The sequence below is a fragment of the Aegilops tauschii genome, chromosome 5 (assembly GCF_002575655.3).
Source record: "Aegilops tauschii subsp. strangulata cultivar AL8/78 chromosome 5, Aet v6.0, whole genome shotgun sequence".
NCBI classification, from domain to species: Eukaryota; Viridiplantae; Streptophyta; class Magnoliopsida; order Poales; family Poaceae; genus Aegilops; species Aegilops tauschii.
This window is the reverse complement of record NC_053039.3, coordinates 537086657-537096929: the sequence shown is the minus strand read 5'-3', so window position 1 is coordinate 537096929 and position 10273 is coordinate 537086657. Positions and strand designations below refer to the sequence as shown.

General features: G+C 48.5%; 2 protein-coding genes and 1 non-coding gene across 3 annotated transcripts; all 3 read right to left on the bottom strand.

Moving 5' to 3' along the window:
* Window positions 1-5779: 5779 nt before the first annotated feature.
* On the bottom strand, window positions 5780-5863 carry TRNAL-CAA (transfer RNA leucine (anticodon CAA)). The gene has a single exon. It is a non-coding gene; the product is annotated as a tRNA-Leu (tRNA).
* Window positions 5864-6122: 259 nt separating this feature from the next.
* Window positions 6123-8481, bottom strand: LOC109760244 (large ribosomal subunit protein bL17c). The gene is made up of 3 exons (XM_020319079.4): window positions 8146-8481; window positions 6624-7033; window positions 6123-6327 (listed from the first exon to the last, which is right to left on the bottom strand). Exons 1-2 carry the CDS (start codon window positions 8405-8407, stop codon window positions 6624-6626), a joined length of 672 nt encoding a protein of 223 aa, XP_020174668.1. The 5' UTR covers window positions 8408-8481; the 3' UTR covers window positions 6123-6327.
* A 249-nt stretch (window positions 8482-8730) lies between these two features.
* Window positions 8731-9973, bottom strand: LOC141022184 (uncharacterized). Its single transcript, XM_073498359.1, has one exon. The coding sequence runs from the start codon at window positions 9930-9932 to the stop codon at window positions 8928-8930; it is 1005 nt and encodes a 334-aa protein (XP_073354460.1). The 5' UTR covers window positions 9933-9973; the 3' UTR covers window positions 8731-8927.
* Between the last annotated feature and the right edge of the window lie 300 nt (window positions 9974-10273).

Genomic DNA, 10273 nt, shown 5'->3' with positions numbered 1-10273 from the left:
ATTACATAACATGGCTGGACAAATAGGCAACAACAACTTCTTTTACAAAGTCCGGAATTTAGCCAAGCCAGATCTCACACAAACTAGGTCCCAGTTTAGCACTGGCGGAGCCAGACGAAATTTCTTGGGGATGGGTGGGGGGAGGGGAATATGAGTGCTTGGTAGGGCCAAAGACTATTTTCCCCCAACCTAAACCCTCCTAAATTTTTTCCTTCACAATTTGGTCAAAGGCCGGGGGCAGTGCCCCCCCTCCCCCCAGTACACTCTTTTACAACCACTAGATGATACCCTGCAAGTTGCTGCGGAATGTTTTGCACACATTTTTTATGCGATTTGATTGCATGGAACATGCATATTTTAAGTAACAATATGAGAACAAAAACTAAAAATACATGTGATTTACTGTGTTTGATTATTGGATAATTGTAAAATATGTAGCATAGTACAATGGAAAAATCTAGTGAATGTTTTGCATGTTGAGGTAGGTTTTTTTCTCTATGCATGATTTGATAGTAATGGGTCTTTTCTTATGCATGTTGATGTGGAAGAAATATGATTTAAAACTCACTTAAAATGCACTAATACATGTTGCATGGTAGATGATTGTTGTGCTTACATCGGACAGATGCTAGTGGATCAAGCTAGTAAATCTAATGGCTACAAATTTTTTTTATGATGTGAAAGCACACATGTTAAGATAATTAGAAGTAGTGGGAATCACTCTTTAGGCATACAGGATATGGTCTTTGGCCTTTGGCCTTTTTGCGAAAATAATAATTTGAAGTAGTAATGTGAACTTAACTTGTAATATTTTAGTTTAAAAAATGGAGGGTCCACTATTTGTTTTAAACAAGTGAAAAGCCAAGCAAGCGTGCGGTGTAAAAAGGATAATCCTTATTAGCCAGCGCCGATCAATAAATACTGATCAATCTTATCTTATATGTGAAATGCATTTTTTCATATTTTTTTTTGATTTATTCATCTTTAATCATGGTCGTACAATGAACATCAGAAATAATAAAAATTACATCCAGATTCATAGACCACCGAGTGAAAACTATAGGCACTGAAGCGAGTCGAAGGCGCGCCATCGCCATCGCCACTCCGTCGGTGGAGCCGGGCAAAAAATGTTGTACTAGACAGTCGTAAAGTCGTCGTGCAAAGGCATCGTAAGACTAACGCACCAGAACAACAACCGCCGTCGTCGAAGAGTAGCGTAGATCAAAAGGATCCAACTAAAGACACACGACCGTAGACAAACTATGACCATATCAGAGCAAATCCATCAAGGACAGATCCGCCGGAGACACACCTCCACACGCCCACCGACGATTCCACCTCTGGGAGTCGGCGCCGTCTCGTCTTTCTGAGCTGGACACAAACTCTTAACAAATTCGAACAAACATCTAAAAACGGAGCCCTCCCGCCGACAAGGACCGGGATCTACCATGCCGTCAATCGAAGACGAGGCGGACCGGCGGCGGCGCCCGTGGGAGGTAGAGAAACCCTAGGCTTTGTTTTTTGAGGCGGTGGCTAGTACTATTATTTTTTTTCCGAAGACACTCCTGCTAACAATTTCTGGTATGTACATCCAAGGCGGATGAATCGAGACAATATACTGCTCACCGTGCCCCCCATTCATTGCGCGTACGCTCAACGGATGAATCGGGCCAACGACTCCGCTTTATTTATCGTTCCCTTGACAGAAGTGCGAGTACATAATCATGGACCACACTAGCGAAAGAGAAAATTTCAGACTCTATAAAAACAAGAGCACTAGCAATCAACTACCAGTGCGATCGGTTGCTTTTCCCAGGACAGGAGGAGATGCTGCGAGCTATGCTGTGATCTGGTTATCACACACGCGCGCGCGCGTTCTTGGATACTGTTCATTTCGAGTGATTCTTTCTGCTCTTTGCTGTCTAACTTTTGCTCTGTTGTGCGTGGTGTTTTTTGCTGTGCGCTGGATTTGGCAAACAGGTGAACGTGGAGCCTGTCAGGTAGTAATAAGTCGGTATGAGGTGAACCACGTCCTTTCGCATGCACTTTTCTGCCCCAAGAGAGAAGCCAGGTAGGCAGCAGGGCAGGAGCAGGATGCTGTGTCTGATCCCTAGCGTCAACTTTTCTGTTGGCCCTTTTCGGTGCCATGCTTCGTCGCCCGTCAGCTTCCACATGCTCCCTCTCTCTCAGCGGCCTCGTGTGTCCACCAATGATCTGCTCCACAACTAGAGGAAGAGCCAAACATACCCAAGAGAAAATTTAAAAACAAACACTCCCTCCATACCAAAATATAAGATGTTTTTATGGTTCAAATTGAACAGCAAAAACATCTTACATTTTTACACAGAGGTAGTACTCGTCACATTCTTGCGCTTGAGATCATATTTAATTATGTTTTCACACGCTATAATACGGGTTTTAGCCGCTTGATTATATGTTGCCATGGATTCAGAGGAGGGCTTTGTTCCGACGACGATGGCCTGCACAAAAAAGCTCTCGTGACGCCCACGCGAGCTCTTGTTTCAAGCCAAATGTATGCACAATTTTGAACCGACAACCGAAGAGATTCATAAGTTTTGCGAAGAAGATGGAAGGGGGAAAAGATAAATAATCTATGGTTGACCAACTGAATTTCATTTACACTAAAAGATGCATTTTCCGTATTTTTTTGGGGGGCGCTAGCCTTGGATCCAAGTAAAACCCATGATGATGCGAGCATAGCAGAGATTTGAGACACGGGCATAGGATCCCCTGCATCTCGTAGACGGTTGGAGAGCGATGTTTATTGCCGCCGGGAAGGGGAGGCAGCGCACGTTGCGGCCGCAGGGCTCGCGTGCTGCCCGGCCCTCGTGCCATGCCATGCACGGGGTGCAGGCTCCACTGCTGTGTTTACACTGACCAGTACGTAGTACGCAGGCGGCATGAGGGGCAGTTCTACACTGCTTAGAGCAACTTCAGCGCGGCGACCCATTTCGTTTGCACGGACAGAAAAATCGGCCTAACGCGCTGACTCAAACGGACGCGCGTCCGCTTTTCGTTCGCGTGCCGACCCATTCCCGACCCATTTCTGAGCCGGGTTTGCGTCGGCACGGACATGAGACGGACGTACGCGCCCGCCTACTCCTCCCCTGGCCCATTGGCCATCCTCTCCCATTCCAACAGCAAACCCTCGCCCGCCCCCTTCGTCGCCGACGCCGCCGCCCATTTTTCCGGTCACTCTGCCAGCTGTCGGCGCCGCAACATCCCCTCTGCAACGCCGCCATCTCCCACGTCGCCCGCCACCGCCGTCTTGCCGCCTAGGAATCGAAATCTTCCCACCCCCGCTCCCCCAACCGCGACCAAGCTAAGAAGCCGCCTCGCCGCCCTGGCCAGATCCTCACTGGCACGCTCGTCGGACGTCGACAGGGCAACTAGCTGGTCCGTGTGCGCCGTGGCTCTCTTCGCCGGCCGTCTTCTTCGTCGACGCCCGCAAGCTGTTCGACAGTTTGCCAAGGTACAAAATGGACTCTGCCGACGAGTTCTTTTTTCACAATTTTCTTTGCGACTCCAACGATTCGTCGTCCGATGATGAGGAGGAGATCTTGGCTGCCGTGTTGGTCCATCACCACCTCAATAGCCAGCGCCCGGCGTTCCGTGACTCCATTCCGGGCCACCTTCCGTCGTTGAATCGCAACTGAGAGCAGGCATTTCCTTCTTTGGAAGGACTATGACACAACAAACCGTTATTCAAACATCAGAAATTCTGCCGCCGTTTCCGTATGAGTAGGCATCTTTTTAACCGTATTAGAGAGGGGATGGTCGGCTATGATGACTATTTCGAGTGCAAAGAGGATGCGGTTGGAAAGATTGGTTTATCCTCTTATCAGAAATGCAGTGCCGCCATCCGAATGCTTGCATACGGAGTGCCCGGTGATCTCATTGACGAGTACGTCCGTATGAGCGAGTCTACATGCCTAGACTCCCTGTATAAGTTCTGCAAGGCTGTTATTGCTGTGTTTGGCCCTGAGTACTTGAGAGAGCCGACTACTGAAGATACAACCCGTTTGTTGACGATGAATGCCAGCAGGGGCTTCCCAGGGATGCTTGGCAACATAGACTGCATGCAATGGGAGTGGAAGAACCGCCCTTCAGCTTGGCAAGGGCAGTATAAGAGTCATGTCAGGGCTTGCACTGTCATACTTGAGGCCGTGACGTCTCAAGATCTCTGGATCTGGCACTCTTTCTTTGGCAATGGCCGGACCACACAATGATATTAACGTGCTTCAGCGCTCGCCGGTGTTTGCTAGGTTTGCCGAAGGCAACAGCCCACCGATGAACTTTACTATCAACGGCCACAACTACGACAAATCCCCAACCCCCAATGACGGTATCTATCCTTAGTGGACCACTATTGTGAAGACAATCCCCAACCCCGTCGGAGAGAAGAGGAAAAGATTTGCCCAAGAGCAAGAGAGTGCTAGGAAGGACGTCGAGCGTGCCTTTGGTGTTTTGCAATCTCGATGGGACATCGTTCGGCATCCTGCTAATACTTGGAGCACGCAGAAACTATGGGAGGTGATGACTGCTTGTGTGATCATGCACAATATGATCGTAGAAGATAAGCGCCCGGAACGTCTGTACGATCAAGGGTTTCAATTTCAGGGTGAGAATGTTGTGCCTGAGCACGGAGGAGCGGCAACGTTTGAACAGTTCATCCAATTTCATCATGACATGCGTGATTGGGAAACTCACATGCAACTGCAAAATGATTTGATTGAGCATATGTGGGCTCATGTTGGCAATCAATAGATGTATCTTTTTTATTCGGCTTGCAAAACTATGTGAGACATTTTTACTTTTATTCGGCTTGTAAAACTATGCTATTTATTTGTTTGCTTGTGAAATAATGCGAAAGTTGTGTGTGAAATAATGCGAATTTTACGCTATATGAAAAAGGGCGGCCAGCCGGTTACGCTGACACATATGGGTCGGCTTGTTAGACACACTGCCGATTGAAATCTCAAACAGAACGGACGACCGACCCAAACAAGCAAAAAAGGACAAAAATATCTGTTCGTTTGGGTCGACGCGTTGGAGTTGCTCTTATACTCGCCAGCACGTACTACGCAGGCCGGCCGGCCGGCGGCAATGGCTTGCTTGGACAGCCTCGAGCAGCTAGCTATACATACACCGTACGTACACATACGTATATGTACACTCCAGCGCATGCGTACGCTACACGCTCCCGTCTCGTCCGTGCACGCGCATGCACACACGTGCGGCGCGCGGTTGGACCTCCCTACCCGTGGGTGTGATCTCTGGTGCGCCTCACGGGCGGGGACGGACAGCGTGCGTGATTGCTGCCTCCTCTTGCGCATCGCATCGCATCGAATGCTGCTGATCGGCTCGCCGCACGAATCTCGCGGAATTGCAACGCTCCAAGAAACGACGTGACAAGGATATCTACCCCCGGTACGGTCTAGTTACACTTACACACCTCCTCCTCTGACAGATTCATCTCTGCCCGTCTGCCGTAGTACGTTTGTGGTCACTGCACGGCTGGGGTCCACTTCTACAGCCAAGATTGAGAATTACTGATGTTAGGTGTTTTTTTTTGCGGGTGTAGGGGTGGGAGGTGTTAAACCAAAAAAAAAAAACCTAGCACGAGAAGAAATCAGAATGAACGAATACGAAGAAGATTACCCGCTGGGAAAAAAAATACGAAGAAGATTGAGATTGCGTTCGTGACACAAATAAATGGGACAAAATAAATGCAATTGCAAGGAAAAAGAAAAATAATTGTCAGAAGTGGGGTTCGAACCCACGCCCTCGTAAGAGGACCAGAACTTGAGTCTGGCGCCTTAGACCACTCGGCCATCCTGACTTGCTTATTGTTTTAGTGGTAAAAGCTTATATGTATACATCATGTAGTTCTTTAGCTTAAGTATCAACATAGAGAGACATCACACGATCACGATCTTTCCTGGGAGTAGAGCATTATTTGCATGCTCAACCACAGGATCGGCAGTTGGATATACAAACGATGTAGCATTGTCCAGGGCCAGGGCAAACTCGGGGAGGCACGCCAACAATGTCACGAACAGTTCCCAGGATGAAGAGCGCAAGACTTGAAACAAAGCAGGTTGCAGTAAGGAGACAATGCAAAATACTAGTATAGCACACTGATCTTGCTGTTACAGGATGATATTCGTTTGTTCAGAAATTCCGCGACATGATCTACACTTTGTTGTTACAAAATAACATATGAAAACACAAGTTCAAGAGGCGATTTGCAGACACCCGGCTTGAGCAGCGTCGATGGATGGACTGCAACCAATGGATGATTCTCTGCAGATAAGAATACATACATAAATTAGAAGGATAGTCGTCAGCAGCAAAACACTAAAACACACTATGTAAGCAAACAGACTTTTAGCAGACCATGTATTTGCACAATTAGTGTTTGTAAATACAGTTCCGTATCCTTTTACTGCCTATCAAACACATACAGTGATTCTCCAAATTCATGTCCTTAATAACACTTAAGAAAACTAACATGTACAGAGTCAAGATAATGAAACAGTCTATTTCAAGAAGGGAAAATAAGAACAATTTGGTGATACTATAGAAGGGGTTCACTTCACCTAGACAAGTTCGATGTAAGCCATAGGTGCATTATCTCCCCGCCTTGGGAATGTCGGGATGATCCTTGTGTAGCCCCCGTTTCTTTCCCCATACCTGTCTGGAACCTCAGCAAACAATGCATGGACTATGTGCTTCTCATAAATATACCCCAGGGCCTGCCTCCTCTTGTGAAGAGATCCATCCTTCGCCATCGTGATCATCTTGTCAACCCACTTCCTCATCGCCTTTGCCCTTGGCTTGGTAGTCTTTATCCTCCCGTGCTTCAGCAGTTGTGTGGTCAGCCCACGCAGGAGTGCTTTCCGCTGATCTGCAGGCCTGTTGAGCCTAGGAATGCGCTTCCCGTGCCTCATCGCCAATATCCTTCCACGGACATCAATGCCAAACAGTCGGTGAGCAAAGCTTGATTCCACTGCAATATTTTGAGAAAGGTCAGTGAATGAGTTCATTGTGGAATTCATAGGAAAGTCTCAAAAAACATCCTAATCCTATCTTTAGCATGACTGGCTCAAGACCTTTTAGACTGATCTGACATATTTGGCATGCAACAACAGAGTTTTTAATTTCTTCAGGATATTACTTGCATCGTTTGAGATTTGTATGGTGTGCTCAATCAGTAAGGTGATATTTGACATACTAAGGAAAACTAGCTTTTCGGCAAATGTAAGGTGATAAAACCTTTTTTTCTCTACATAATAATATTTGTTCGCTTAATCAGCAAGATAAACAATTATGCATGGGACGACAAGTTAGCTGTTTTTCACCATTCATAGCTCCTCTGCCCTTCCGATTCCACAAATCCATGTTAAACACGTTTTCAAAATACAGCTATACCAGTTTATATTCATTATGCTTTTTTTCCCTGCTCATGATCACAAGGGATAAAATGGCAGCATCCCAATTTGAAACACCACAATGCATTCCAGCATCATCGCTATTAAACAGATGAAGAAAGTGGAAGGAACAGAGCTATAATACAATGGGTGCAAGTGTTGAGGAATCTGTTGGTGGCAGAAATGAGAAATGGCACATATTTCTTCAAAATAAGTACCCAATTTGCCATCTGTTTGGTTCATTGTTATCTCCTATTTGTAACTGCCAAACAAATTGCCAACGTATGCTCCACTACACATATGACACGAGTAACGAAATTGGTAATAGGATAAATGCTGTTAGTACAAAAGATCAGGGAAATTGTCAAGGTACAGACCATCTGAAAGGATTTAATGAGTTGAGCATCCTTGAACACTGAAACCCAATTCTAAAGGTACAGACCATCTGAAAGGTCATCAGCAACAAATACATAAATGATGTGCCCCTCAGTTGATACTACAATATGGAACCCAGGTGGCCACGGAGAATGAATATGCAGCTTGTCCAATTCAAGAATATTTTGGATTGGCGGCTGGTGAATTTTAGCATTTGTGACACTCGAGCGTCCAAACTGAAACTGTGTGTAAATAAACAGCATTTACGGCCACACTCGGGCTCAAACATAAGGGCCGGAAAACCAGGAGGTCTCACCGGAGAACGAGGAGGTGTACGAGAAGGCGAGGGACGCCGAGGCCGCGGAGGACATCGGGGCGGGGGAGACGGAGGACGAGGCGGAGGAGGTGGAGACGAAGGAGCTCCGGAGGAACGGGGCGGCGGAGGCCGCCTGCCTGCGAGGCCGGACGGCCGCCGACGGGGAGGAGCGGAGCGCGGGGAGCGCGGCGCGCAGGGAGTCCATGCGCCAGGCCGAGGCGGAGATCGCCGGCGAGGGGGAGGTGGAGGCGAAGGCCGCCATTGGGGGAGGGGAAGGAGAGCGAGCGAGCGGAGCGGAGGAGGGGTGTGGGTTTGGCTGGAGAGGGGTGCCGACGCCGCTCGGCTTTGAAGCGGATAACGTTTGGATTTCTGCTGCCGATTGGGTTCCGCTGGGCCGGGCTGGGAGGGACGGGCCCAGTATATGGATATGGGCAACTCGAGAATGGGCCGTTCATGACGCCCAAAACGTTGTTACTATTATTATAGTACAATCCTCACAAAAATAAAACGGAGTTTTGCTCAAAAAATAAAATAAAAAACAAAACGAAGGGGACTAAAAAAATAAAATATATAAAATGGAGAGAGTTATAGTAAAATCATCTTGCATGTTATCACTCGATAATATTCAGACATGGCGAAATGGAGTGCCGATAGAATGATCAAAGATAACAATCCAGGTTACATGCCCATTATTCAATCGGTGCACTAATTTATCTCTTATTTGCTAGTGCTTCTGGTGTAACTAAATGTAAAAGGCGCATGTGTCACCACGAGGGCAATCGTTACTCATGAGGAGGAGCCGGTGCCTTTGCGTGGTGGTTGTGGTTTGGGTTCGGTCCGGAAACAGGAAGTGGCCTCCATGGTGACATGTTGTCGCCTTCCCTGGCCTCCTCCATCGATGCCGGCGGTGGGGCCTTGCGTCGGCGATGATGGTTGGGTTGCAGCGCTAGAGTGGGTTGATTATGTATGAAGTTCGATCCAGAAGGAACCGGCCTCGGCGCCATGACATCGCCTTCCCTCGCCTCCTCTGTTGATGCAGGCGGTGGGGCATGACATCGGTAATGATGGTGGGGTTGTGGCGCCGGGGCGGGAAAGTGATGTATAGGGTTCGGACCAGAAGGAACCGGCCTCGGTGCCACCATCACACCTTCCCTCGCCTCCTCCGTTGATGGAGGGGGCTTGTGGGGAGCCGGGGTGGGAGGACGATGGTGTATAGGGTCTGGCCCGGAAGGAACAGGCTTCGGTGCCACCATGACACCTTTCCTCGCCTCATCCGTTGATAGAGGAGGCATGCAGGGAGCCGAGGCGGGAGGACAATGGTGTATAGGGTCTGGCCCGGAAGGAATAGGCATCGGTGCCACCATGACACCTTCCCTCATCTCCTCCATTGATGGAGGAGGCCTGTGGGGAGGACGATGGTGTATAGGATTTGGCCCGGAAGGAACAGGCCTCGGTGCCACCATGGCACCTTTCCTCGCCTCCTCCGTTGATGGAGGAGGCCTGCAGGGAGCCGGGGCGGGAGGACAATGGTGTATAGGGTCTGGTCCAGAAGGAACGGGCCTCAGTGCCATCATAATGCCTTCCCACCCTCCCTCCTTTGTTGGAGGAGCCATGTGGGGCGGCGGGGATGGAATAACCGGTAATGGGTCGCCGGGCATGTCCGGCGGGGGCAGGATAACCGGTGCTGGATCACGAGTCATGTGGCGCGCGGAAGAGGGCGTGGAAAGGAGCATCAGCGACAGGAAGAGCACAAGGAGCGCCGGAGTGCTCTCGTGCATGGCAGCCATGGCTATGTATCTTGGCTACTTCTTGCAACCTGTTGCTGCGTTGTGTGCTCACTCTTAGGGAGTAGGCGAAATATATAGAGGGCCTCATTTGAGATTAATTGGCGACCAATTAATGAGATGCTTATCTCTAGTAAGATAAACATGCAACTAGTAAATGGGATGGATGGATATCCGGCATTCTCGGCGGTCAGCAAGAGAAACGCCTTCACTTTACCCAGCATTAACGGGCAAAGAGACGTAAAATATGTATTGCTACCAAGACGCGTTCCACTTTAACATGCATATAGTATCCGCAAACGAAGGCACGGTGTCTTCACTACCGACGCTTGCTGAAGAAGAAA